General features: G+C 42.0%; 1 protein-coding gene across 1 annotated transcript in view; it reads left to right on the top strand.

The window, feature by feature from the left end:
• Positions 1-25,296, top strand: part of SYT1 (synaptotagmin 1) — a 523,537-nt gene that overhangs the window by 385,769 nt on the left and 112,472 nt on the right. Inside the window, exons 8-9 of the mRNA XM_047788370.1 lie at positions 1,384-1,551; positions 5,813-5,980. Of these exons, the coding sequence (XP_047644326.1) occupies positions 1,384-1,551; positions 5,813-5,980 (336 nt within the window). The remainder of the gene's footprint in view (positions 1-1,383; positions 1,552-5,812; positions 5,981-25,296) is intronic.

Here is a 25,296-nt window from a genome sequence, read left to right as displayed (position 1 = left end):
AGTATTGCACTAAGTGAGGAGAGACCATGATCTTGCTCATTCACATGGCTTCCAAAGGTAAAGTCCAAATACCAGCTTAGCAAACCAAGTGGCAACCTTATTGCTTTACTCATCATGTCTTTGCAATCTGATGTCTATTTTCGCCACTCTTGGACCATCTGTCTACATTTCGTATACCTATAATCCAGCACTCTTGTTGCCACTGCTGTATGATGAACAGAAACTGAAGCATTAAAATGGAAACCGCTATCTTTAAGGGTATTGGTCGAGGTTCAAAACTGAACCAATGAGCCAAAGTACACTTAAACAGACAGGGGACCAGTTTTGTAGAAAATGGATGGGACTTTTTTAAGGAGGTGAATTGCTTTCCCATCCTATTGGCTAAAAAGGCATGGTCTCCGAATTTTAGCCCCTGACGTGAAAAGCCATGATGTGACTGCATTTACTGAATGGTATCTACCTTGTGAATAGTATATACCTCAGTGAGTCCACCTCTGTTTCCCATATGGATCTAACCAGCCTGTTGACACAGAATGTCTGCTGGCAGGGCATCAGAATCGTCCACTCACACCTTCTGTTTTCTTTGCAAAAACATGAGCAGTGCCAGCCAACACTGGCATTCATAATAAGAAATAGGAATGTATCACTGAGAAAAACAGATGTGAAGAAATGCAGAGATTTCTTCAGTATTTGAAAAATCAGAAACTTAGTCAATTAGCATTAAAAACTCTAATTATAATCTCCCCTTCCTTTATATGAAAGCTAAAGCTATAGTTCTTTGACCCTGTACCCTATAGTTAAACACAAAGTTTAATATATAATAATGTTACTCTATGTTAAAACAAGAAGTAGCCAGAACACAAGGTCAAATATGATAGAAACTTGAGTATCTTATTTTTATCTCAAAAAGCTACCCAATTTCTAAGAAATGTCTTTCTAGCTAGTCTGAGGCTTTGGTCCAAAATAAAAATTTCCTGCTTTATAATTACCGTCTTGTGATTGTTTAACAATTTATTTCCACTTACAAATCATGCCCTGGAAAGAGAAATAATGCACAAGAGCTTTTAGCAACTGCAAAGTTATTTGATTGCAGCCCTTTGGCAAATACGAATTCCATATTTAACTGTAATCAGCAACCTTTTAAAAGCCTCTTTTGTGTTTAAAACCAGGCTTCCTAGAGCCTACATCTGTCATAATTGGGTTTCTGACGTCTTTGGAGCTCACTTCATTTGCCTTTTGTATTCAGATTCCTAAGAGAATAAAAGTTTGTTAAAATCAAAGAAGAAAAGGGAGACATCACGATATGCAGCTTCATGAACAAATCAGTCTTTTCCAATACGTCCACCAATGCTGGTGGTTGCCTTGTCCTGCCTCTCGTTTCAGCTGCTTGTGGGGATCATCCAGGCTGCCGAGCTGCCCGCCCTGGACATGGGGGGCACGTCTGACCCCTACGTCAAAGTGTTTCTGCTGCCTGATAAAAAGAAGAAATTTGAGACAAAAGTCCACCGAAAGACCCTTAATCCTGTCTTCAATGAGCAATTCACTTTCAAGGTATTTGTTCACACTTACTAATGAGCTTTTCCTCTGTTGGTTTCGATAACTAGCCTGATGGCATTCTGACATGTACAGAGACGCGCGTGTGACCAGCTGTTCAGCGACTCGAAGGACACTATTCGGAATATGCCAAATTCTTATCCTCAGTACCGTGAGGCTTCTGGATTGCATTTAGATATGGTCCAAATAGGATTCAGCTCAGCTGTTTCAGAATAGAGCGTGGACTGGAGTAGAACTAGGATGTATCATTCCTGTCTAACAAGTGAGTTCAGCTTCAAGTGTTCCTTTAGATCTGATTGTTTCCCCATCTAAAATAAAGCCAAGTAATAAATAATGCTATTTTCAGCAACATGGATTGCCCTAGAGATCGTCACACTGAGTGACGTTAAATCAGAGGAAAATATCCTATGATATCTCTTATGGGCAGAATCTAATTTAAAAAAAAAAATGATACAAAAGAACTTATTCAAAAAACAGAAAGAGGCGTTCCTGTTGTGGCACAACGGAAGCAAACCTGGCTAGTATCAAAGAGGATGCAGGTTGATCCCCGGCCTCGCTCGGTGGCTCAAGGATCCCGCTTTACCATGAGCCGTGGTGTAGGCCACAGACGCAGCTCGCATCCCAAGTTTCTGTGGCTGTGGCACAGGCCAGCAGCTGTAGTTCCAATTTGACCCCTAGGCTGGGACGTTCCATATGCTGCAGGTGCAGCCCTAAAAAAAGGCAAAAAGAAAAAAAGAAAAACAGAAGCAAACTTACAGATTTCAAAACGCATCTTCTGGTTACCATAGGTGAAATCCCGGGGAGGAGGGAAGAAATGGGAGGTGCGGATAACACAGACACACGACTGTGTAAAACAGATGATTAGTGAGAACCTACAGGACAGCCCAGGAAAATCTATTTGACGGTTTGTAGTAACCTATATGGGAAAAAAGAATCACTGCATTTATACGTATAACTGATTCACTTTGCCGTATATCTGAAACTAACAACATTTTAAGTCAACTACACAACAGTAAAATTAAATTTAAAAAATAAAATAAACCCAAAAGAATGATAAGCTCTTTCCAGATTTCCATGTTCCTGAAAATAAATCACAACCCCAGAATAAACTATCTGGCATTATTTAAATGAGACAAATAGATGTTATTCCCTTGGAAAATTCTCTGTGTGCGAGCGCAATTTCAACCTTCTCAACCTTTTGATAAAAGAATAGGAACCTGTGGTTTTTCTCCATCTCTAGCATTTTTCCTTTCCTCCCAGCTTATCCCTGCTAGTCGTCTTGCTGAGACGCCTCAGCAGACAAGCAATAATCAAGAGGGATTCTGGTTGTATGAAAACTCAAGAAAATGTGCCTGGCAGGCCTCAGGCAGCTCTGCATATGCAAGTTCCGTAGTTCTCATCCTGAAGCCATGTATAGAAGCAATCTTTGGGTAGATAGCTTTAACGTGTGATTTTTTTTTTAATGCATTACTTAAAACGATGCATGCCTGTGATGCCTGCAGGCGACTAACAATCGCCTGCCCACCAGTCAGCCTCAGGATTGCACACCCCTCGGGTTAGCAGACATGCTGGTATGAAATAAACGGATGCAAACAGGGCACGGGTCATTTTCATGAACCTTGTTTCCGGTTTTGTAAAAGACCACTGCCTGTCTATTCAATCTAAAATTTAATTTTTTCAGACCCAAAAATCCCTCATGTGTTAGCGCCAATCCTATTTCAAATCCCCACGTTTCCAAACTCAGATCGTTAATTTACTAACCAGTAAAAACCTCTGGAACTACTCAGCTTATAAAGCGCTAATCGCAGTGTCAGTATGCCACAGAATGTACAATGAAAATACACCAGAAATATATATATATTGCAAAAGATAATCACCATCTTTCTATACGACTATTGTTCATTTCAATGTAGATCAGCAGCTTCTAACAACAATTTAGTCAGCAGTCGTAGATTATTCGAAATATTGGGAGGCTTTGTTTTTTGCGTTACATGCATGTTATTTCTAACAAAATATATTGCCAATAATTTCTAGCAATTTCTGTGATAGCAAGAAGCACACTCATTGAGGTTTTGAAATTTCTTATAAAATCTTATCAGGTTCCACTTTATTTCAAGAAGTTTGCTCAACCCATAATATTAGGATAGATTTAAGAAATATGCCACTATTTCTAGAGAACTAGTCATCTCTCCAGTAGGCCTGGTAGATTATACATCTTAAATGCCAACAGGCTACATGATACAGAAATGGAAGCAAGGTGGTGTTTAAAGAGGCTTGGCTTTCACGTTGACTTTAAATTCACTCGACATGAACTTAACATGCCCCAAACTAAATGCTTCTTCCTTTCTCCAAAACAACGTCCACGTGAAAGAACGACTCATCATTCAAACAATAAATAGTTATTAAGTGCCTACTGTGCGCCAGCACTGTGCTAGATGCTTTACATGTAGTCCTTCGGCCCCAACCAGCCCCTGTGAAGTAGGCGCTATTATTCTCCCTGTTCAAGGGATGAAAAAGCTGAGGTTTATCTACTTGGCCCAGGACCTTCAGCTGGAAAACGGGGAAACCCAGGCTCAGGCCTGCCTGACCCTGAGCTCAGGTTTTTTGACTGCTTTCATTTCGGCACAATCACCAAAAAATAGATTACAGAAATAAGATGGGGCGTTCCTGTTGTGGCTCCGTGGTAACAAACCCAAGTACCTATGAGGACGAGGGTTTGATCCTCAGCCTTGCTCAGTGTCTCAAGGATCCAATGTTGCCACAAGCTGTGGTGTAGACCAGCAGCTCCAGCTCTGAATGGACCTCTAGCCAATGCGGCCGCCTGTGTGGCCATTAAAAAAAAATGCAGAAAAAGGAAAGAAAGAAGATAAAACTTATTTCTCCTTTCCAAACGGAGCTCTTTGAGTTAATTTTCCCTTCTAACATGGAAAATGCATGGCGCCTCATGTTTTCTTATTGTCTTTTCATCAGATTCCCAACAGGGAGAAAATAAAATCTCTTTGGAAAAACCAAAGTTTCGTGTATATATACAGTCAAATATTCTTCCTTCCTTCCTTCTGAATACACAGAATTAATTAAGAAATGTTTGCTGGAGCATACGACACCTGTTGACACTGATAAAATAATAGCAAGTGTCTGAAAATTGATCAAACCATCAGTACAAATCTACACAATTTCTTAAGTGGGCATTTCTACCCAGTTACTGAAGTGTAGCTTACTTGGATTGCTCTGCTTTCCCTGAATATTAAAAATGTCACTAATAAACATCCCAACCCCTAGCATCTGTCGCAGATATGTTTGAACAGCTGGAGAATTCATTAGTGTTCGGCCTTTTGCCACCTCTCATCCTAAAGAGTGTCACATCTAAGAAAGAACTTCACGCTCTACATTATAATGCATCTCTGATATTCAAAACATCAATTTTCTAGTCAGCCTTTGTCAATCAGTACATTATTTTAAGGAGCAGGTAGATTTCCTTCCAATCCTTGCAGACTCCGAGCATGCCTTTTCAGAAATACTGTTCCATTAAAGTGTGGCAGCCAAATGGCTTCAAAGAGTTAGCACAACTTCTGAAATAAATTATCTACCCCGGAGAAAGTTGCACCCCGATGACATAACTTATTATAACTGTAACAGAATATTCTACATGGAAAACTTATTTATGTAGTCAAGTACAATTGGCTTGTTTTTTCCTTGCATTAATCTTAAAGTCTTTCTAGCATGACTAATACTAGGAGATATTGTTATTAATACCAAGAGCTTCTAGAACCTTGGGATAAAGTGATAAATCACTATACTAAGTCCCCATTTTCTCTCAAGTAATTTAAGCCTCAAGCAGTTAGCCAAGTGATTCAATTTAAGACAAAAAGGAGGGGGGGGCGCGCAGGTGGAGTTCCCACTGTGGCTCAGCGGAAACCAGCCAACCTGACTAGTATTCATGAGGACACAGGTTCGATCCCTGGCCTCACTCAGTAGGTTAAGGAGCCACTGTTGCCATGAGCTGTGGTGTAAGTCGCAGACGCAGCTTGGATCTGGCGTTGCTGCAATAGCTCCGATTCGACCCCTAGCCTGGGAACTTCCCTATGCAGCCTAAAAAGCAAAAGAAAAAAGTATAGACAGAAGAAAAGAAAAAAAAAGGCACAATTATCTCCCTGTTCTGTTTATCCCACGTAAATAATAAAACTAAACACTACGAACAAGCAATGTGTTTTAAGCATATTTGTGACCCGATGTTTTATCCTCATGGCTTCTCACTTAGGTGCCGTACTCGGAACTGGGTGGTAAAACTCTGGTGATGGCCGTGTATGATTTTGACCGTTTCTCCAAGCACGACATCATTGGGGAATTTAAAGTCCCCATGAACACAGTGGATTTTGGTCACGTAACTGAGGAATGGCGTGATCTACAAAGTGCCGAGAAGGAAGAGGTAAGGAAAACCGGAGCATTGCTAATGTGACAAGCTGTGCTTGCTAGTTGCTGCGTGCTAATAACCTATTGAGAGATGCTTTTATAAAGGGTAGCGTGGGCCTCCAGCTGCTGACAGCTGTGGCCAAAGAGGGTCAAGGGATTGCATAACCTCGTTAAAACGGATACAGGCCTTCTGAGTCTTACTGGAAAGAAGAGAGAGAGGTGTGTGCAGGTCTGTAGATAATTCCCCAGAGACTGAAACACACACACACACACACACACACACAGTCTCTGCTTCTTTAACAAAAGAGTTGAAAGTGACCTTATTCTTTGTAAGTTTCTACCAAGATTTTATGTTTTCTACTTAGGTTATGTAGCTATTAAATAGCCATGAAGGGGTGCTTTTTCCTTGCTTATTTCTGCATATCACAGACCGTTCTTTGTTTCTGCTAAAGATATAAGAGCACAATGGGTGAAATATCAGATAAAATTCACAAAGGCTGATATTAAATCCATTTTTTAAATGACACATCGTTATAGTATTCCGCACATTGTCTTTCCCCAGTTTTAATAGTTTAACCCAGGAATTTTCTGTGATTTAAAAAAGGGAAGTTCAATATCCTCAGTGCATTTAAGCTACATAATAATCAAATCTACTTGATTATGCTATGCTGGCCTGACACTAGCGTTTTTCTGTGGGAATGTCTCTGTAGACCAACACCAATAAAGCAAACAACTCCTAGCTTCTCTGAATTCCTCAAACAACTTCTTTTCCTGCCATTATTTTAGTCCTGACACGGGTTTATAATTCCCAAGGGATTGCCAACAGCCTGCGTCATTTAGAATCCCTGGTCCCCAGGATTCTGTAAGCTGTGGTCACTCTGGGGCCACCAGGGAAATGAGAGACTGACCCAAGCCTTCAGACAAACTCTGAAGACCGTCACCTAGAAATCCTTTCATCCTAAGGTCTTCTGTGACCATTGCTACTAAGAGAGATTTTTAGAACGGGTTTATTACTATGCTGATATCACATTTTATTGGTGTTCTGAAAGAATTACTCGGTCGTACAAAAGGAGTCACAATTATCTGAGTTAAAGCTTTGCTTTTTCCTTTGGAAGGAACTATGCAGAACTTAACCAAGCAGTTTAGTCAAAATGAGACTAAACTTCTTAGATATTAAAATATACGTAGCCCCACTGTGGCTAGAACCACCCAAGGATCATAATTGAGTTTTTAAGAACTTTTATAAGTAGTTCTTCCCAATGGGTCGACCAATCTATATTAAAATCCAGCATCTGTATGGAAAACATTTATCATTTGATCGCAATGTTTTTTAATCATTTAACAAAATAACTTGTTCCAGTGAATTTTTTATATTTTATTGATGTATTTGACTTTGTGTGAATTCCTTGTGGTGGTGGGGGGGGGTAAAGTGGGACCATAACAAGTATTTATTAACTATTAGGTGTCATTAATTGGCTAGGGATTGATTGGCTCCTTGGTTGAGCATCCAGTTAGGACCCACTTGCGCTTCACAAGCCCACCTGTCCGGAGTGCATGGCCCCCACTCCACCTGGTTGCCATCAACCAGTATACAATTCCAAGCCGGCACCCTACTGGGGTTCTAAAAAGGTGGCGACTATTTTTGCCTGTGGTGGGAAGTGTAAGCCATCAAGCAATTTTCTTCTTTCAAAAATGCTTGGAATGTGGGCAGCAGTCGAGAGTTGACACTAAGCTGCAAGCGCGACTCTTGAATCTCCGCGTTTAAGTGGCCGGCCCAAGCAGAGTTAGACTTCTAGTCTCACCCGCCCGCGCTCTTTCTTCCACTGTGTTCTTCCCCCATGTCTCTTCTTTGGAAGATTTTTTTCTCATCCAATTTATTCAAAAGATTCATTATGTAAGTGTTTCTTGTATCGTGCTATATTCCTGCATTCCTAGAACTATGCCAGGTATTTATAAAAAAAAAAAAAAAACGAGGTAGACAGACCCTGTCCTGCGTTCACGGATTTTAGTGCCGTCTCATTGTCCTCCCACACTCTAGTCTTTGCCTTGCTCATTGCCAGCTACACTGGTTCCTGGAAAGAGGCTTGCTTTCAAGTTCATATTCTCCTGAGTGTCGATCCTACTATCCATTTACCAGCTCAGAGACCTTGGACGAGCTCGCTAAAATTCATTTGTTTTTATCTAGAAAGTGGTCTGACATTATCTTACCTTACAAACTAAATAGGATAAAGTGCCCAGGGTTGAGCTTGCTGTGTGGCGTGTTCAATAACCCGAGCTCTCGCGTTCTTTCTTCCCCACCAGTCACGTCTGTGCTCTTTCTCCTGCTGGCATCTCCCTAGTTGTTCTGCTCTTCTTCCCCTTTATCTATTTCTCTGTTCTTTTTCTCACCACCGTTGTACTTTTTGAATGTCTCTGGAGGTTTTTAATGGGAAATAATTCCATAACAGCATTTTTTAAACTCTGGAGCCTTTCCTCTTTGATATCTACTTGGTAGTAATTTTTGGTTTTCAGATGACTTTACTTTTACCATGATTTAGGAAACCTTATAAAATAGATGTCTAGCTTACCAGGTATCTCTGGATGATTAGATTCAGGTACAAATTTTCCCATGATAAATGAAATTATTCCAATTATATTTTATGTCTAAGGAATTACTTATTTTCACTGGCATGTGCTCTCCTTTCATCTTACTGTTCATTAACCGGAGAAAATTACAGTTGTATGCATAAAGTCAAGTCAGACTGACTTCAGGTCTCGTGGTTTTAAACAATTTTTGTCCATTTTACATGAGCAATTTTATGATTTTTGTTTTCCTTTCCTCTGAAGTGTTAAACCTTGTTTTTAATGTCATAATGAGTGAAAGATACCAAAGAAGCTGAGGAAAAGGCATTGAAGAGAGAAGTGTGAAATCTAGAAACCGAGTTGGTAAATCACAGTAGTCTTACATGGAGAGACTTGGATTTAAACAGGTTCAATCCAACCCACGAGGGTCCATCCCTGGCTTTTTGATAACATGGAGTAGGGCTTTGTTGTTTAAAATTTAAAAACATAAAAGTCATAAGATGATCAAGCAATTATGTAAGTTGAAGAATTATGTTAATTATGTAAGTTAAACAATTATGTGTTATTGTAGTGATCAATTAAATATGCAAGCAACTGGAGGGGGGCGGGGATGGAAAGCAGCCTTATCTGAAAGTTACGAAGCACAAGTTTGAAACACAGGGGGTGTTGAAGAGAGAAATTATGCCAGAAGAGCCCCAACTGGCATAAAACCCACTGTTAGATGCTAGCCCCTGGAGAAACATCTCTCTGCGGAGGCTTTCCTTCTGACTTGATGGCGTTCCTCTAACACAGTCTCAGCCCCTTCCTAGTTCAGGTTCACTTGCCTTTTTGTATGTGGCTGATCACCGGCTCTCCTCCCACCTCCCCAGCAGGTGAAGATGCAATCCGACCTCTCAAAACAGCTAAACCTTTCTCTCCCTTTTGTTTCTTTCAAACAGAAATCCTTTGAGTTTCAAGAGGTTACACATAAAACCGTTTTCTTAATTTTCCCCTTTTTCAGGTTAAGGCCTCAAAATCACCCTTTGTCATCAGTATAGACAGTTCTTCCTTTTGCAAAAAGCATTTCATATGTATCGCCTCAGGCTGCCTGGCGAATTCTTGAGACTTTTCTCATTTTAATCATTGAAGAAATATTTATTTATGCTACCCATAAGTCAAACTTGAAGCCGTCCTTCAGAGTTTCTGAAAAACACACTCATTTAATATTTTCCCTTCATTACTTCAAATGTTAGTATCAATAGCTCTATTTTCTTTAGTAAAATTTATTTATGACCATTGCAGAAATTGTCTCAGCCCTGCACTCCAGCATCAAGTGTATCTTCAAAGCCTTTAGACCCTTTTCATTTCAGCTTTTTTCCTAACTTTTCATCCCCATGCCTCCTACGGCTACTCCTCACCTCTAAAAACAGATTAAGATAGAGTGAGTGGATACAAATGAATCCTTTTTTTAAGGAGTCTGTCTCATGACTTGACCGCTGCTATTTTCTCTCCATTAGAGAATGACCGTCACCTCTACTTTGTGCAGAATTCATTAAAGAATGATTTTAAATGAGATTCTGGAATCCACTACACATGGGAAAAAAAATGATCGCTGAATTAAAACAAGTTGGGACATAATTTAATTAGCACCCAAGCAGAAGGGAAGAGAAACAACTTTAGTGCCTTAATAGAAAATCAATTTTGCAAGAAAATTTCACATTTTAAGCCTAATTAGAAAAACATTTACTTCACAGAAGCATTTGGAGAATACATATTCAATCCAAAAACAAAAGTTGTTGTAGCTTCTGATCAGTAACGTGATTCTTTAGAATGGGTTAAAGTCATTATTCCTGGGTCATCTTTGTCCCAGGATCATGAAAGAACTGATGCTGCTCTTAAGTACACTCAGCAGTCAGACAGTGACTCAGGCCCTCTAAGAATCTCTGCACAACAAATCGATGCCCTGAGTGGAAGTCCTTATAAAAGGTCCACTGAGGGAACTTTAAAGATGGAGGCCAGCAAGCACCTCCCTTGTCCCTTACGATCTGTCACTTGCGGTAAGTGCAGCGAAGACACTCATTTTGACCCATAGCATTGCGGGAGGAACACGTCTTTATATCTGTTTCCTTGTTCATTGTGTGTCTTCCCCACTGGACCGTAAGCAGCCCTAGCTACTGTTCCCAACTGTGAAACCCAGTTTGATTACAGAGACCAGCACACAGTAGGTATACAAAAGTACTCTGAATGAATGAAAGGGACAGAGGTGTTGATTACACCGTGAAAGGTATTTCAAAACTCCCATTTGAAAGTGCACACTGTAGCAACTGTGCTCTGCTTTGACAAATAAATCTAAAGTATTCTGACGACCTGTCAACAGAATATCTGAGCACCAAACAGTGAAAACGGCTTAGGACTCTTGTCTTTTCAGTCCTTTTATATAAAAAAGGAGGCAGTGTAGACGCTTAGCAAAATCGTTGTTTTGTTGATGGAAATGAAAATGATGAGTTTCTCTTGCTAACTTTGGGGGGTGGGGTGGTAAAGGCTTATCTGGTATCTCTTTCCTCTCTCTAACCTTTTTATCCTGTTTCCTTGCTGCACAGAGAGCTTGTGGCTCAGCTTAATTTAACTTTAAATAAAAGTTAAGATTAAGTTAAAGCTCTGATTTAAGCCTCTGCTGGCAGCATGGAAATTTACCCAGAGGGAAATGAGAAAGAATCAATTCCAAGGAAAACTACAAGAACATAAACAAAAATATAAGTTTACTGAATCTAGAATATTTGTTCCTGGTCATATTTATAATAGATGTATTATAAAATAATTCAGTAATATTATAAGACTGTGATGTATTTTAGTATGCTTCATATCTATGTGTCCATTTTGTGGTGCTTGCAACATAATCATTTCCCTTTAAATGAACATCAAAGTAGAGCTGCATCTGATTTTTTGATAAGTCTTTGTCCATAGCGATGGTTTACTTGCATGGGGTTTTGGTCAGAATTTCAATCATCAATTATAACTGTATTGCTATGCATAATAAATATTGTCTGCTTCATGGTATGATTTTGAAAAACATTATAGGAAAGAGCAGATAATCTGAAATATCCTCTAGTGGGTAGGACTATAATTTGATTGCCTTTATAGTTAAAAAGACTTTGTAGGCACAGATGGATGAAGCCAAAACCTCACTTCAGAGATTCTAAATGAAAATTTGCTATCATTTGCTGACTAAAATAAAAACCACCTGAGAACGGTGAGTTTCCGTTTTATTTTGGGACTTACTGGTGATTATACCCCAAAGACATCCTCTCAGAGAGCTCTGAGCAACTGTCAGGGGGACATAAGGATGGAGGTTAGTATACATGTGATTTTGCAATCAAACACACGTCTCTATAGAAGGTCCCTGCTAGCCAGGAGAAACAGATATCTTAGTTAATAGTTCAGTGCTTTAAGTATGGGAAGATCCAAGAATTGGGTTCATAAGATTTTCTCCTGTAGTCCCCCTTGTGGCTCAGCAGGTTAAGAATCTGACTAGTATCCATGGGGACACAGGTTTGATCCCTGGCCTCGCTCAGGGGGTTAAGGATCCAGCAAGCTGCGGCATAGGTCACAGGTACTGCTCAGATCCCACACTGCTGTGGTGTAAGCTCGCAGCTGCAGCTCTGATTCTACCCCTAGCCTGGGAATGTCCATACCTTGCAGGTGTGGCCTAATCAGAAAGAAAAAAAAAAAAAAAAGATTTTTCTCCCGAAAACAAACTACCAGAAGGCCTGTTCTGCCAGTTTTCCCAGAGCACAAAGCGCCTCATTCCTGCTCTCCACCCCCAACTCCTTTCAAGCTGTGTCAAAGGTCAGGGACTATAGTAGCTGATGACTCCATCAGTCCTTGTAGAACCAGATGCAAGTGATGTTTCGTTGGCACATTTTATCTGTTTTATTATGAACTCCCTAGAAGATTAACAGAAATTAAGACTCTCATGAGTTAAGTGGAGGGAGAAACGCTGGGCATTTCAAACCCTGCGCTGACCTTCCATTGTCATACCTGGACCTACTGCATCTCCCACTCCTTCACAGCTGTCACTGTGCAGAGGTCCATGTTCCCAGCCCAGCTCCCTACTGTCCAAAATTCATCTTATTACAGCTTACCTTAACTTCCTCACCTAAGTTACAGGCACAAAAAATAAAAGTTACCATTCACGAAGAATCCACGGTGTGACAACAAAAATAGTGCTCACAATAGTCTTTAAAATGACCTATTAAACCTCTTTTACGCAATGAGAGGAAAAGCAACTCTGAAGCCCAGGAAAGTCTAAGTATTTTGTCCAAGTTCACATAACCAATGCTGCAGCTAAAATTCAAACATCAGTCTGAAACGCACACTCTATTTCACCAAACCATTGTCTTTAAACTGTCTTCCTCAGTCTATTCAGCCTCCAAGTGTACCTATAATCTCAATTTAAATGAGAAAAAAAAGGCAGAACTGATACAAATTAGTTTTCCTCAGCTTTGGCTTGCTTATTTTGGAATCTTAACACTTAGTCAATTTTCTTTGACAATATTCAACTAAGATCTACTTATATATCTTCCCTCTCAAATATTATAATGCATTGCAAATGTAACACAGCAAAAGAAAAATAAAGGCAGTAAATCGCTATGGTATTTTTGTTTCTTCATAATATTTCATCAGTAGTCATCATGAATTCCTACCCAGGAAACGAAGCCCTAAAATTCAAAGGTACTCATTAACACAAACATGTTATTATTCACTCATGAGCGCTGATGAATTTAATGAAGGTAGAAAGATTTTCCTTTCCATAAAAATTCATTAAATAGAACGTAAATTGCCATTTCGTTTATTCAAAACATATATTGAGTATCTGTGAGATCACCGTTATAAAGTGCATAAAATGGAAGATTAAGATTCACATATGGGAAATGGTCAGTAATAGCAAAATGTCATAGTGTGAAATAAGAAAAGCAGCCTCATGAAGGTCTAAATCAGAAGGAGACATTAAAATGTACCATGTTTCAAGCTAAACGTAAAAGCCACAAACAGGGAGGGTCCGTATAAGAGTTGAGAAACGTGAGCTAGTCTTTAAAACTGAGCAGAATTTGAATAGGCAGAAAGAAGCCCCCCAGAAGGTAAAAGGAGAGAGAGGACCAAGGCCAAGCGGACAGAGCTAAGACCGCCAGTGACCGACCCACGTGAGAGCGGAGGGAGGTCTGAACAGATACCCCGAGAAGTGAGATGCGATGATGTCGCTGAGTGACAGAGTGTCCCGTACCATGTCAGATGATGAACCTGGACGCTAAATAAGCCTTGTAAAACGGGTTCTTCCCAAAGCCAAGAGTTAGACTATGAAAGCTGGCCTGCCTGTTTGCCAAGCACTCTACTGCTATTGCTTTCCTCACAGTGTCTCAGGGATTTCTTGGTGCTGGCCCAGGGGGAAATGCTTTGTATCCCTGTTTCATGTATCAGAAAATCTCACTGTCCCAGTGCTACCCAGAAAATCAGCAAGAGAATACAGATTCAGATCCAGGTCCAACTCCCAAACCCATTCTCTTTCTATTCTGCCATATTGCTGCTTCGTTGACGAACACTCAGTGAGCTTCATGTCCAAGGCTATCACCAGTCTTGTTCACCTTCTTATCCCCAGTGTCTGGCACTGTGCCTGGACCATCCAAAGTGCTTAATGTTTTCAAGGGAATCCGTTGGACAAATTAGAATAAAATAAAGATGTTCTTTAACACACATGCATCATGAGTCACGCCACCTTCAGGGAAGTCATCTTCGAAGGATACCCAGTTATCCCAGCTGTGCTGCTTACGTGGTACCCCAAAATGTTTAGCCATTCCAGCCCCTCCCTCCACACGTCTTCCTCAGTATGCAATACATTCTTCTCTCTGTCCTCACTGGTGGCTTATCTTTAAAAGGTCAGTTTTGTCAACATGGTCATAAGCTATTTCCAAGTATAGACTCTAAGGTGATGATCAAATTGAGTCAATTAGTTTTAGTTGCTATGGTAAAGCCACCAAGTGGATGTTGCGGTGAGACTTCTATTCTGACTGTGCCCAAGATGTTCTGAGCATTATCATCACTACAGAGTCTCTCAAATGGGTCACTCTGGGAAAAATCATCGGCAGATAGAAGTTCTGATACATGTAGTGCCAAAGAGATATGTTTGAATAGAAGCTAGTGTGGGTGTTAGTTTTTCTTTTACCTCAAAGAAAAATCAGCTGAGTTTTAAATAAAGCAAAGTGGTTAGGAAACAAACAGAAAACAGAAGAATGAGAAAAATGGTATAGACAAGCACGGTCTTGCCTGTATCTGGTGTTTTAAATTATTGAAACAGCCAAGAGGATTTTGAGTGGGAAGCAGTGCCATCAATGCAGGAGAACGTCTCGTCCTGTCCTGCCCTCCCGTTCCACACATTTGCATCTTTCACCGTGCCATCTCTTCTGGTAGGTTCATCATATGCTTTGGAACATTTTTTGTATTATCTTGTTTGTGACTTCTTCAAATTAAATGTGTTCACCTTCTGTTTTCCCCCTCCCTTGCTTTGAGCATACCAAATGTTTGTGTTACGAAATCTTTAATCCATTACAATCTGTTACTCTGCAATTAGATGAAATGTCAGCAAGTTGTACTATTTGTACTGCAGAATAAGGGAGACGAGTGAGGACTTGCTGATAAACAAGAACCTAGATAAGGAAAAGGTGACAGAGAGGGAGCACACGTACCCACTCCACACCTGCTCGTTTTACGTGTGGCTAGAGTTCTTTCTGCTTATGAGCAAGACCCCTTAAGGACTGCAAATTAATTTTATCCCTTCATTCTTTCGTTTAGTAAACATATATTTATTAAGCTTCTTTCGTGAGCCAGGGAGTATACTCGTTTTTAGACAAATGGTGAAAATAGACCCACTGAAGACAGACTATTAAACTTAGTCAATGATAGTTTAACAATGAGACAGTACTGCGAGTAGATAAAAGCTCTGGCCCTGGATTCAATCTGTGTTCGTCCAGCCATGACTCCACTTATTACTGGTGTGTCCTTGGGCTTGTTACTTGACCCTTCTGTGAAATGGGATAAAGATTACCCACCTCCATAAATAAATATAATTCATTGAAAGCCCAGAGAGCAATACTTGGCACCCAATAAATGCTCAGTAAATGCTAGGTTTTTTTAATTATGGAAAACACCAATCAGACCCCTCACTTCCTTGCCGCTGAAAAGGCACCGCTCCAATGAGTGCGTATATCCTTTCTTCTGTGACGAGACGGAGATAGTCTAAGGCTTCAGAAGACACTGTCATAGAGTTTCAGTGAAAGACAGGATATCGGGGTTTAGACGCCGTGGATGAGAGACTCTGGGTGTGAAAAGAGGTCACAGAGACCAGGCTAAGGCTTCGTCCACGCGCGTGGCCCTCTCGCGTGGCCCCAGTGACTGCCCACCTCTCTGGGCCCTGGCGCCACAGGAAAAGAACTCATGGTTCAGGTCTTCCTAAAATCGAAAAGACTGCCAGTCAAAAGTGTGGGTGATGACGTGGCACACGTGGAACCCTCACCCATTTCTGGTGTGGAAGTCAGGGGGAGTAGGCACTTTGGAAAGCAGTTTAACAGTGTCTCAAAATGTTAGAGGATTCACAAGGCCTGGCAACTTTAATCCTATGGATGTAACACCCCAAATGGAGACACCTTTCCACATAATAAACCATACAAGAATGTTCATAATAGTGCCCTTCACACTTGCCAGAAAGCGGAAAGAACCAGATTTCCATCAACTGATAAAAAATTACACAGAATGTGCTATGTCCATACAACAGAATATTATTCAGCCATAAACAAGGAATGTAGTACTGATACGAGCGACAATACGGTAAACCAGAACAGGCAAGTCCACACAGATGGCAAACCGGTTAAGGGTTACCTAAGGCTGGAAGCTGCAGGGGGAGGAGATGCTGTAGGGTCGGAGGAATGAGAACCAGTGGGTATAAATTTCCTTGTGGGGTGATGAAAATATTCTAAAATTCGATAGGGATGATCATTACAGAGCTCAATATAGTAAAATCGTCGGAGTTGTATACCTCAAGAAGGTGAATTTTATAGTACATGGATGATAGCTCAATAAAGCCCTAGTTTAAAAAAAAAAAAAAAAAAAAAAAGCTTCAGACACCGAAACCCTAAACCTGGAGGAATGATGGTCTCGGTTGGCCTGGGGCCCCGTTTTAAGTAAAACTTGGGTATGCAGGGAATTCTCTCCCAGGACTGCTTCCAACGTTTAGGGATATTTCCTCGAAATATCCCAGTCTCCCTTGAAACCAGGGTGCTTTTCTCCAGTATCGGTTTTTCACTACCACACCTTTTGATGTTAATTGGGGCTCAAACCCCTTCAGAGAGACGAGGAACCCGGCATCAGGCCCACCTGGCTAGCCAGTGAGACCTCAGGGATTCAGACACCCGTTTCACTGACTCCGAAGCCCTTTCCTACCAGTCTCCTCTCCCTTAGGGTAAGAAGCTTTAGGCCTCCTCCTCCTCCTAACACGAGAACAACGTTCTCAAGGGGACCACTACTCACTCCCTTCTGCAACCTGCCTTCATACGGTAGCTTCTTAGAGATTCTTCCAGTCCTTGACTTGCTCGCTTCTGGACCTTTTCTAGCCACAACACGCCTGTTTTAAATGGGGGTCGAACTTGACATATAATAAGATGCAGATATTAAGCATACAGTTTCATCTGTCTTCACAACCGTATCTGTCCATGGAGACCGATCTAATCTCCAAGTTATGGAAGAGGTTTTGCCCCTGCCCCCAAAATCCCACAAGCACCTTGGTGTCTGTACCAGAATGCACCGTGACGTTTACGGCATGGGATTCGGTCGTTTTCTCCTCATCTCACTAGCTTTCCCGACAATGCTCACATCACCTTGGTCTGCAACCCCACAGCTTATCATCTGTGCTCCACTGTATGACCGGCACCTCCTACACATCCCTGTTCTCAGGCTCAGAGCCAAGCCACATAGGGCTGCTCCCTAAAAAGATGCTTTACCTGCTTTGCTGTCCATATGAGTTTACAAGGAAAGTGCTTGAGGGCTTTTGCACATCATGGTAGAGTGGGCTTCTAGGAAAATGTGTAGCGCAGATCAGATGAGGACAGAACTCAGGCTCCAAATCCTATCCACTCTGAGCCTCATTTCCTTACGCGTAAAATGCTGAAAAATGTAAAATAGATAGGTGCTTGTGTGCTTGAAATGTATTTTTCTCGGTTTCTTCCAATGATTTTTAGTCAACGTATAGAGTTGTGCAATCACCAGAACCACCCAACTTGTTCTAGAACCTTTCTATCACCCCCAAGAGAAACTTCCGCCGATTTGCAGCCACTCCCATACCCAGCATCATCCCCAGGCCACGGCTCTTCTACCTTCTACCTCTGTGGATGTGCCTATTCCAGACACTGCACGTCAACAGAACCTACAATGTGGGGCCTTAAAGAGTTATTTTTGGAACACAGGTCAGTCGAACACCAAGCAAATTCCTAAAACAAACAGAGACGTGAAACAGCAAGTCACTTGCTCTCTGTTATGGGGAGAGAAAAAATCCATTGCTTCCAGCATCATCTAACAGTTTCAGTATCCTGTCACTGCAGGGCAGGTGACAATTATCTTTCACCCACTCCTGTCCACCCTTTCCAGCTGTCAAGTGCCTGAAGACAAAGAGGAATAGCACTTAAGCCTTTGGAAGAATCAATGGGAGGATATTCCATCAGTCTCCCGAAAACAAAGCAATTTCTGGCACTTGGTGCCCCCTGCAAGCCCTATCTCCTCTCCCCTCTTTTTCTCTTCAGGAGGAGGACTCAAGGAACAAAGAAACCATTTAGATTGCTTTGTTGCTCTGCTTTAAGTGTCCCCCGAGTTGCTAATCATGTGCAAAGATTTGCTCCCTGCAATGGACCCCAGCAAGACGTAGACCAGGCACACACGTCAGGCTCACTGGGGCGTCTCCCTCCTGGCCACCAGGAGCTGACGGACGCCCAGCCTGGAAAATGCAGGCGAGCACTGGGCAGAGAACCCAAAGCACAGCAAATCCAGCCTTGGGCAGAGCATCTACCTACAACTGCACAATGCTTAGAGAACAATGTTTTGAGAGATAACGAGCCCCTCCTTTCAACATCCCTTCTGAAAATACCTTCTAAATCAGTATTTTTGTTTTCGTGGAGAGGAGAATTAGTTTATAGCCAAGAATAATTTTCCGGACTTCAGAGAATAGACTGGAGATGAGGGTTTTTAAGTGCAATGAAAGGCCCCACAGACGATTCTATCAGAAGGGGGGAAAATTGTTTTAAAAATACTTCTCATCAAATCTTCTCGTTCTCAAAGCTGTGAACACACTGGAATGTAGTGCGAGGCTGTTGTTTACCCAGTGTTAACCAATTGCTCTTCAGCTGAAGATGCTATTTCCATCTGTATAAATCAATATTCCAACAAGGTACATCCCCAACTTCTCTCTTTCTGCTAGCATTTCAAGAGGGTGGAAGGAAAATGGCTTTTAAGAGCCTGCATGGCGTCAGGAGTTGTCTGTTCTTCATTATAGCTCAGTGTCAGAAAGTAAAAAGAGAGCAAGATTAGAATGTCCAAATAGGTCAAGAGGCTGGAGTTTTGCGTTTTGGTTTTTTTAACACAGTTTTGTATAGTCTAAGTCATAAAGAGGGAATGTAGACGGGAGCTTTTGAAATGCTTGCCCGATTTAAAAAAATCACTGTCACTGTTTTTGACTTGGAATCTGACGAAAGAGGTGTGCTTCTTTTGGAGTCATGGGCTTTCCAAGGCTGTCGTACGGATGCTTTGTTTATATTGAGGCCACGTTGGAAAATGACATCAAGGGCATGGACCTGAGTGTCACAGTGAGGTTACCTAATTTCAAGCGAAATTATCGTTCTTCTTGTTGGTAGGCAGTATTTTCAAAGCTCCGATAGCTGGAAAAATTGGGTAGAGCACAAATGTAACTGTGTTTAAACTCACATCTACCGAGTTTCTGTGTGGGGCAAACCCTGTATGAAGTGTGTTAGCTCATTTATTCCTCACAAGGACACTCTGGGGTAGGTACCAGCAGTATCTCCAGCTGATAGACCGAGAAGCTAAAACTCAGAGAAGCTGGAACAGCACCAATTCGTGCAGCTCATGGGTGTCTGAGTTTAGACTTTGGTCTGACTCCACAGACTCATCGGCCATCCCCCGGGACCGCCTCTAGCTGAAAAAGAGGTTCCAGGGCCTGTACCCGGGATGTCGTCTTAGGCTGCACACACAGAGACCCACCCTGAAACACTCTCCACTTTCTCTCATTCTTATTCTCTCAAGTCTAAGGCCACCACCCACAGCCTCTCTTCCTCTTCCCAACCCTTCCAGCTGCCCCCGAGCTTCCTGGGTCCATCCTTCTGGGACTCAGAGACGTCTGTGAAAGACGCCACCTAGGATGCTCCTGTTTCTGTTGCTAGGCCCCTCTGCTCCCCACGTTCCGATTTGTTCCCTTCCATCCCATTGCAAGTTCCCGGCAGCAGCAAGCCACCGCTTCCGTCTCTTTCATCCTCTTTCCTCTCATCACGGATGGTAATGAACGTGGGGCTGGAGCCCTACCTTCTAATTACACCTGAGACACCAAAGACCAATGCGACAATTCCGATGCTCCAGACAGTGTTTAATTAAGTATGCTAGAATCCAAGAGAAATGTTTCCATGAAACAAAGTGTCTTTTGCTCCTTAGAGTTTTCTAGGCAGCTGTGTATCACAAAGCAAGAGAAGCAGCTCCTGCACAGAACATGAGAAGTTGAGCTCATGTTCAACTGACCTGGCTCCCTGCGGCAGCACTGTCTCTATCCGGTGATTTCTAGAGCTCTCCATTCACACCACCCCCCCACCACAAACCCAGCTTCTTTCACCTGCTGGTTCATGGCCCCTTTTCCACAGCTTCCTAATTTTTAAATTCCAGTTGCTGCTCAGCTCTGTGGTGGGGGTGGGGTGGGGAGGGACCATTGCCACATTTAATTTAAATCATAAATCAATAAACACATGAGCTCCAATTGATCTCACAAACTTGTGTGAGACGTATGAACCCCAATTTGCAGATGAGGAAACTGAGGCTCCCAGAGGCGAAGCAACTCTGCTGAAATCACCTAACTCAGAAGTAACGACCGGATAGTTCAATGGTTTGCCTTCAAGGCCATGTTAATTACTGTTTATTCTATTCTTAGATTCTGATGTGACGCAGAGGCTGCATGTCAGATTCCTGGGACTGGGAGTTAGGAATTGTCCGAGCAAAGTATAAAGGGAGCCTGGCAATGCACTTCCGAAAGAAATGTGGCATGTGACGGGTGCTGACCCTTAGAAAACGGAGAGGGGTTTTCCTGAAGTCCTAATCAGATCAGAAGGGTGCCTCTTTAAAGAGCACACATGCAGTTTGAGTTCCCTCTCTTCCGTGTGTGGTGTCGCGGAGGAAAGGAAATTGTTCCTCCCAGTGCATGTGACTCCACAGCCAACAAGCTGAACCTGAAGGCAGACAAGGGTTGAGACAAAGCTGCATTTTAATAAGGTTGATTTGGAAGAGAGCTGCTGTTGGGGCTTTTGGTTTGAGTCCGAGATAAGTATTTACCAGGATGTACTGTACGAGTCACAGGGATGACTTCATGGAAAAACCCAGGACACGATCAAAAGGATCAAACCTCCTTTCAGAGCCTCCTGTTCGACACATAATGAATTCAGTGCCCTGGGCTAGAATTTAAGGAACTGGGAGCAAAAACCAGCTCATCATGTGTCATTTCTGCAGGAGATAATGCTCGAGACATCGTGTCATCTTCTCTGAGTGGAGCAGGAAGCCACTTGCCCAGCCATTAGTTAGAGTGCTGGGGTGGGAGGCGGAAAGCAGAGGCTGGGAGCTCAACAAAGCAAGTCTAGTGGCTGTGATCGGCCACTGCTCACAGCCCCTCCCATACTAAGCACACCTGCCCGCCCCGTGTTCTCTAAGAAAATGCTTCATGGTGCCTCCTTTCCACATTAAATTATATGCACTTAGTCTCTGAGCTGAGAAGGGAAAGGGTTCATTTCCTAGATGCAAGTTCTGACACTCCTAAACAAAGACTTGTACACAGTAAGCCAACATCTCCCAAAGAGTTTCAGAAATAAGTTATTCAGACATGTCCTGAGACTGAGAATGGGGGACCCATCTATCCGCAGATGGAAGCGGCTGAGCGACATCACCCTCTATGCCTCAGCCTTTCTATTAAAAACCCTTGAGATTTTACACGATTTCTCACCCTTAAAGGGTTACGTCTCTTTTGAGTATCTTATGTCCCATGTATTTCAACGTTTACCAGTTCATATTTGCCCCCTAAAAATGTAGATTATTATGTGGCAAGAACAGAGAAAATACAAATCTTAAACTCGTGAGTATCATAGTAAATATTATTAACACTGCTCCACGTCTGTGCTTTGGAGGCCCCTGGAAACCTGCCCTACGCTTCCAAGCCAAATGCTCTCTTCCTTCCCATCTCAGGGCGCGGCGTCTATGCGTGTTGCCTGTCTGATCTGGGCTCTCCTAGTACCAGAGCCACCATCTCTTTCTCTGAGAGAGAGAACTGACTAATCAATGTCCATTAATTGGCGGTAAAACATCTATTCGAGACAACTCAGACTGACCTTCTGAAGCCGCTGCCTGTTCAAACAAAAAGGCGTTCAACTGTGGCATGGAAACCAAAGACAACCCCCCTGGCAGAGTTAAATGTTCAAACAGCTATCTCCAACAGCCTGACTCTCTGGAGGGTTTTTAAAAATAAGAATTGGGGCACGGATCTGTAGTCCCGCTTCAAGCTAAGGGAGCAGACCAGGTGATGTCTCATGGGGTCCAGCAGCCCTGTGATTCATCCAAGGTGTTTAAAAAGCAAAGCCATGAAAGAAAAAGAGCCGTAGCATCAATCTAAATCAAGGCTTACGTCCACGTTCTCATTTTTTTTGACTTCGAATCTGTCCCTGCATTTTCATAGGACCTATCACAGTAAGACATACCCTCTACAGTTACTTTGATAAACACTGTTATCAGTGCTTTGGTTTTTAGTCTCCTTCAAAGTAATCAATTTTCGACAGTGAGAAATAGCAGAAACTGATTCCTCAAATTCTGAACTGCAGTGACAGATCTGGGGACTTGATTTAGCAGAGTGGCTTTCTGTTTTAACCCATGGCTAACTTTCTTGGGTAATGGCCCACAGGCTGCAAAATCTCAGTGGAAAATTAGACAAACGCAATAAAAGCCAAAGTCAGATCATGTTGACTTTTCTACCAGGTAAATTGTTACGAAAGAAAGAAGGAAGGAAAGAAAGAAAGAAAGAGAGAGAGAGAGAAAGGAAGGAAGGAAGGAGAAAAAAGATAACAGGTGTTTTTTAAAAAATCTACTTTTAATGAGGGTTACTTACTGCAAAACATTCTATCCAGAGATGTGAGATTTCACATTATAAAGAGTTCTTGCAAACAGAAGCAGTAACGAGCTGAGCCTCCGGCCATCCTATCTAAACTGCACAGAAATTCATATTCATGGAAGCTAATTTTAACTTATTATTTCACACATTAAAATGGGCTCACTGTTCAACAGTAAGAAAATGGCTATACTACCAGTTAATGGAATATTACCCATTAGACATGATAATGTGGAAAAATACTTTAGTATTATTAAGCAGAAAAAGCAGAATGTAAAATTATATATATATATATACTTAATAATACTAAGGTGTATATATATATATATATATATACACACCTGTTTATGATGGTGTTACAGTTTTCTCAAATATGTGCATATGGATAAAGATAATTTGAGAATCTATGAAAAATGAGAATATTATCTTGGGTTGCTAAGATGACATTTTGGTCCCACTGTGAAGCTACGTGTGTAAATATAAATGCACACACACATACACGCATTTGACATAACGACAAAAGACTACTCTTTTGTCTAATTCAGTCTAATATACTAGGTTTCAGCACAGGCCCTTTTTTGTTGTAAATGCTCTATCCCGAGTTACAAGAAAACAAAGATAAAACCACGTGACCCCTCCTTCATTCCCTTCTCTGTTCTTAAGACATATGGAATGGGTTTCCACTGTAACTCGTATTACTATTAGCTGACGAGTTTTTATTTTCCTTCTTCCAAATAGTTTGCCCCAGAAAATTTCTGATAGATTGTTCCAGAAAAGCATTTAGGATTTGCCTTTAAGTCAGCGGACAATAGGAAGGTCCAAATAGATGAGCATTTAAAAATAAGAGCGAGGAACCCACCATGCTTCTCTGGCTTTTGGGATGTGCAGCATCCCGCGTGTCTCACACCACGGGCAAAGTGAGAAATCTCGAAGAGACTACCAAAAGCTGTGTTGCTGAAATAAAATCTTTGACTGGCAAAGAGGCATATGTCTGTGGCGACTGTTTCCTTGCCCTACAAAAGAATGGAGCAAAGTACAATGAGAAAGACACACACGTTGGGTTAATGCAGCAGAAAAGAGGTTGTTAAAAAAGCTTTCAACACCTTTGAGCTACCATCACACAATCACATAGATTCCAAATGCTTCTTTGAAGCATGCATTTTAAAGCACTTGCATTTTTAATGCGAGCCCAGTTCTGTTCTAAGAGGCCATCACATTTTTGCTCCCTTCTCCTGGCCACCTCCAGAAACTCTGGCAGGTGGCAGGCTTGCCGCACTGCAGTAAAACCTGGTAACCTTTGGATAGTCTGCTGTAGTATCTGAATCCCACTTAAGTGTCTTCACAGGGGGATCACAGCGCCTGGGGGAGGCTGAACTGTGCATTCATTTCTACATGACCTTTGGTCTGCTCCTGACAGCTAAGGAGATTTCACTTCCTGGCTGGCCGACAGGAAGCTCAGGCAATGAGACGTCCCGGTATTTCCTGTATCATGTTCTACATCCAGTTTCAGACAGAGTATGACAAAGTACACCTTCTTGGTGGCGAAAAGCTGGGTTATGGCCCCCCCCCCAAAAAAAAAAAAGCTCTCATTCTTGGCAGACCTGGAAAAACAAACCATCGGGTCCTGGACAAGGAAAATAAATACTGTTATGCCCTCATTTCATACCAAAAATATGTACCTTTGTTGACCTAGCTTTGCCTTTTCAGGACCAAGTTCAGGTCTGTTTGTAACAGCCAGCTTTGAGTAACACACAAAGTACATAGGTCGTTTCCATGGAACCTACAGCTCATGGCAGAGAGAGGGTTCCCCACGTTGTGCAAGAACCATGATTTCCCTCCTTTCATACTGATGTACGAAGCTGCAGGGGGGATTCATGGATCCAGAAGGGTCTTCGGCAGTTCGAGCTCTGTTCAAACCGCCTCTGCCCTTCGTGACAGTGCAACCCAGAGGCCCGCTCACCTCCATGTGCTGTCATTTCCTTACGCATCTGAGAGCGAACACAAAGCCTTGTGACAATGCCAGTTATACCTCAGTGGGAAAACCTCACCCTAAACTGTTGTAAAAAGGTGCTGTACGTGAGAACGCCCGGAACGAGTAACTGTGCAATGAACACCAGCTTCCTTTCGCTTTGTCCTCCTCCTGCACCCTTGCACTATGAGAACGTAAATAATTGTGTTACTTAAATTTCATACGACCTCTTTCAAATACAAAGGCCCTATTTACTGACAGAGGGGAAAAACCCCAACGCTTAAATAATATTGTGCCGTAGAAGTATTTTCTTAGAGGCTCATCCAACAAAATGAGACAGACTTTCTTGCCGATCACAGACAGTCCATTTGAG

Source organism: Phacochoerus africanus, chromosome 7 (assembly GCF_016906955.1).
Source record: "Phacochoerus africanus isolate WHEZ1 chromosome 7, ROS_Pafr_v1, whole genome shotgun sequence".
In the NCBI taxonomy this organism is placed as follows: Eukaryota; Metazoa; Chordata; class Mammalia; order Artiodactyla; family Suidae; genus Phacochoerus; species Phacochoerus africanus.
This window is presented reverse-complemented; position numbering and strand designations above follow the sequence as displayed.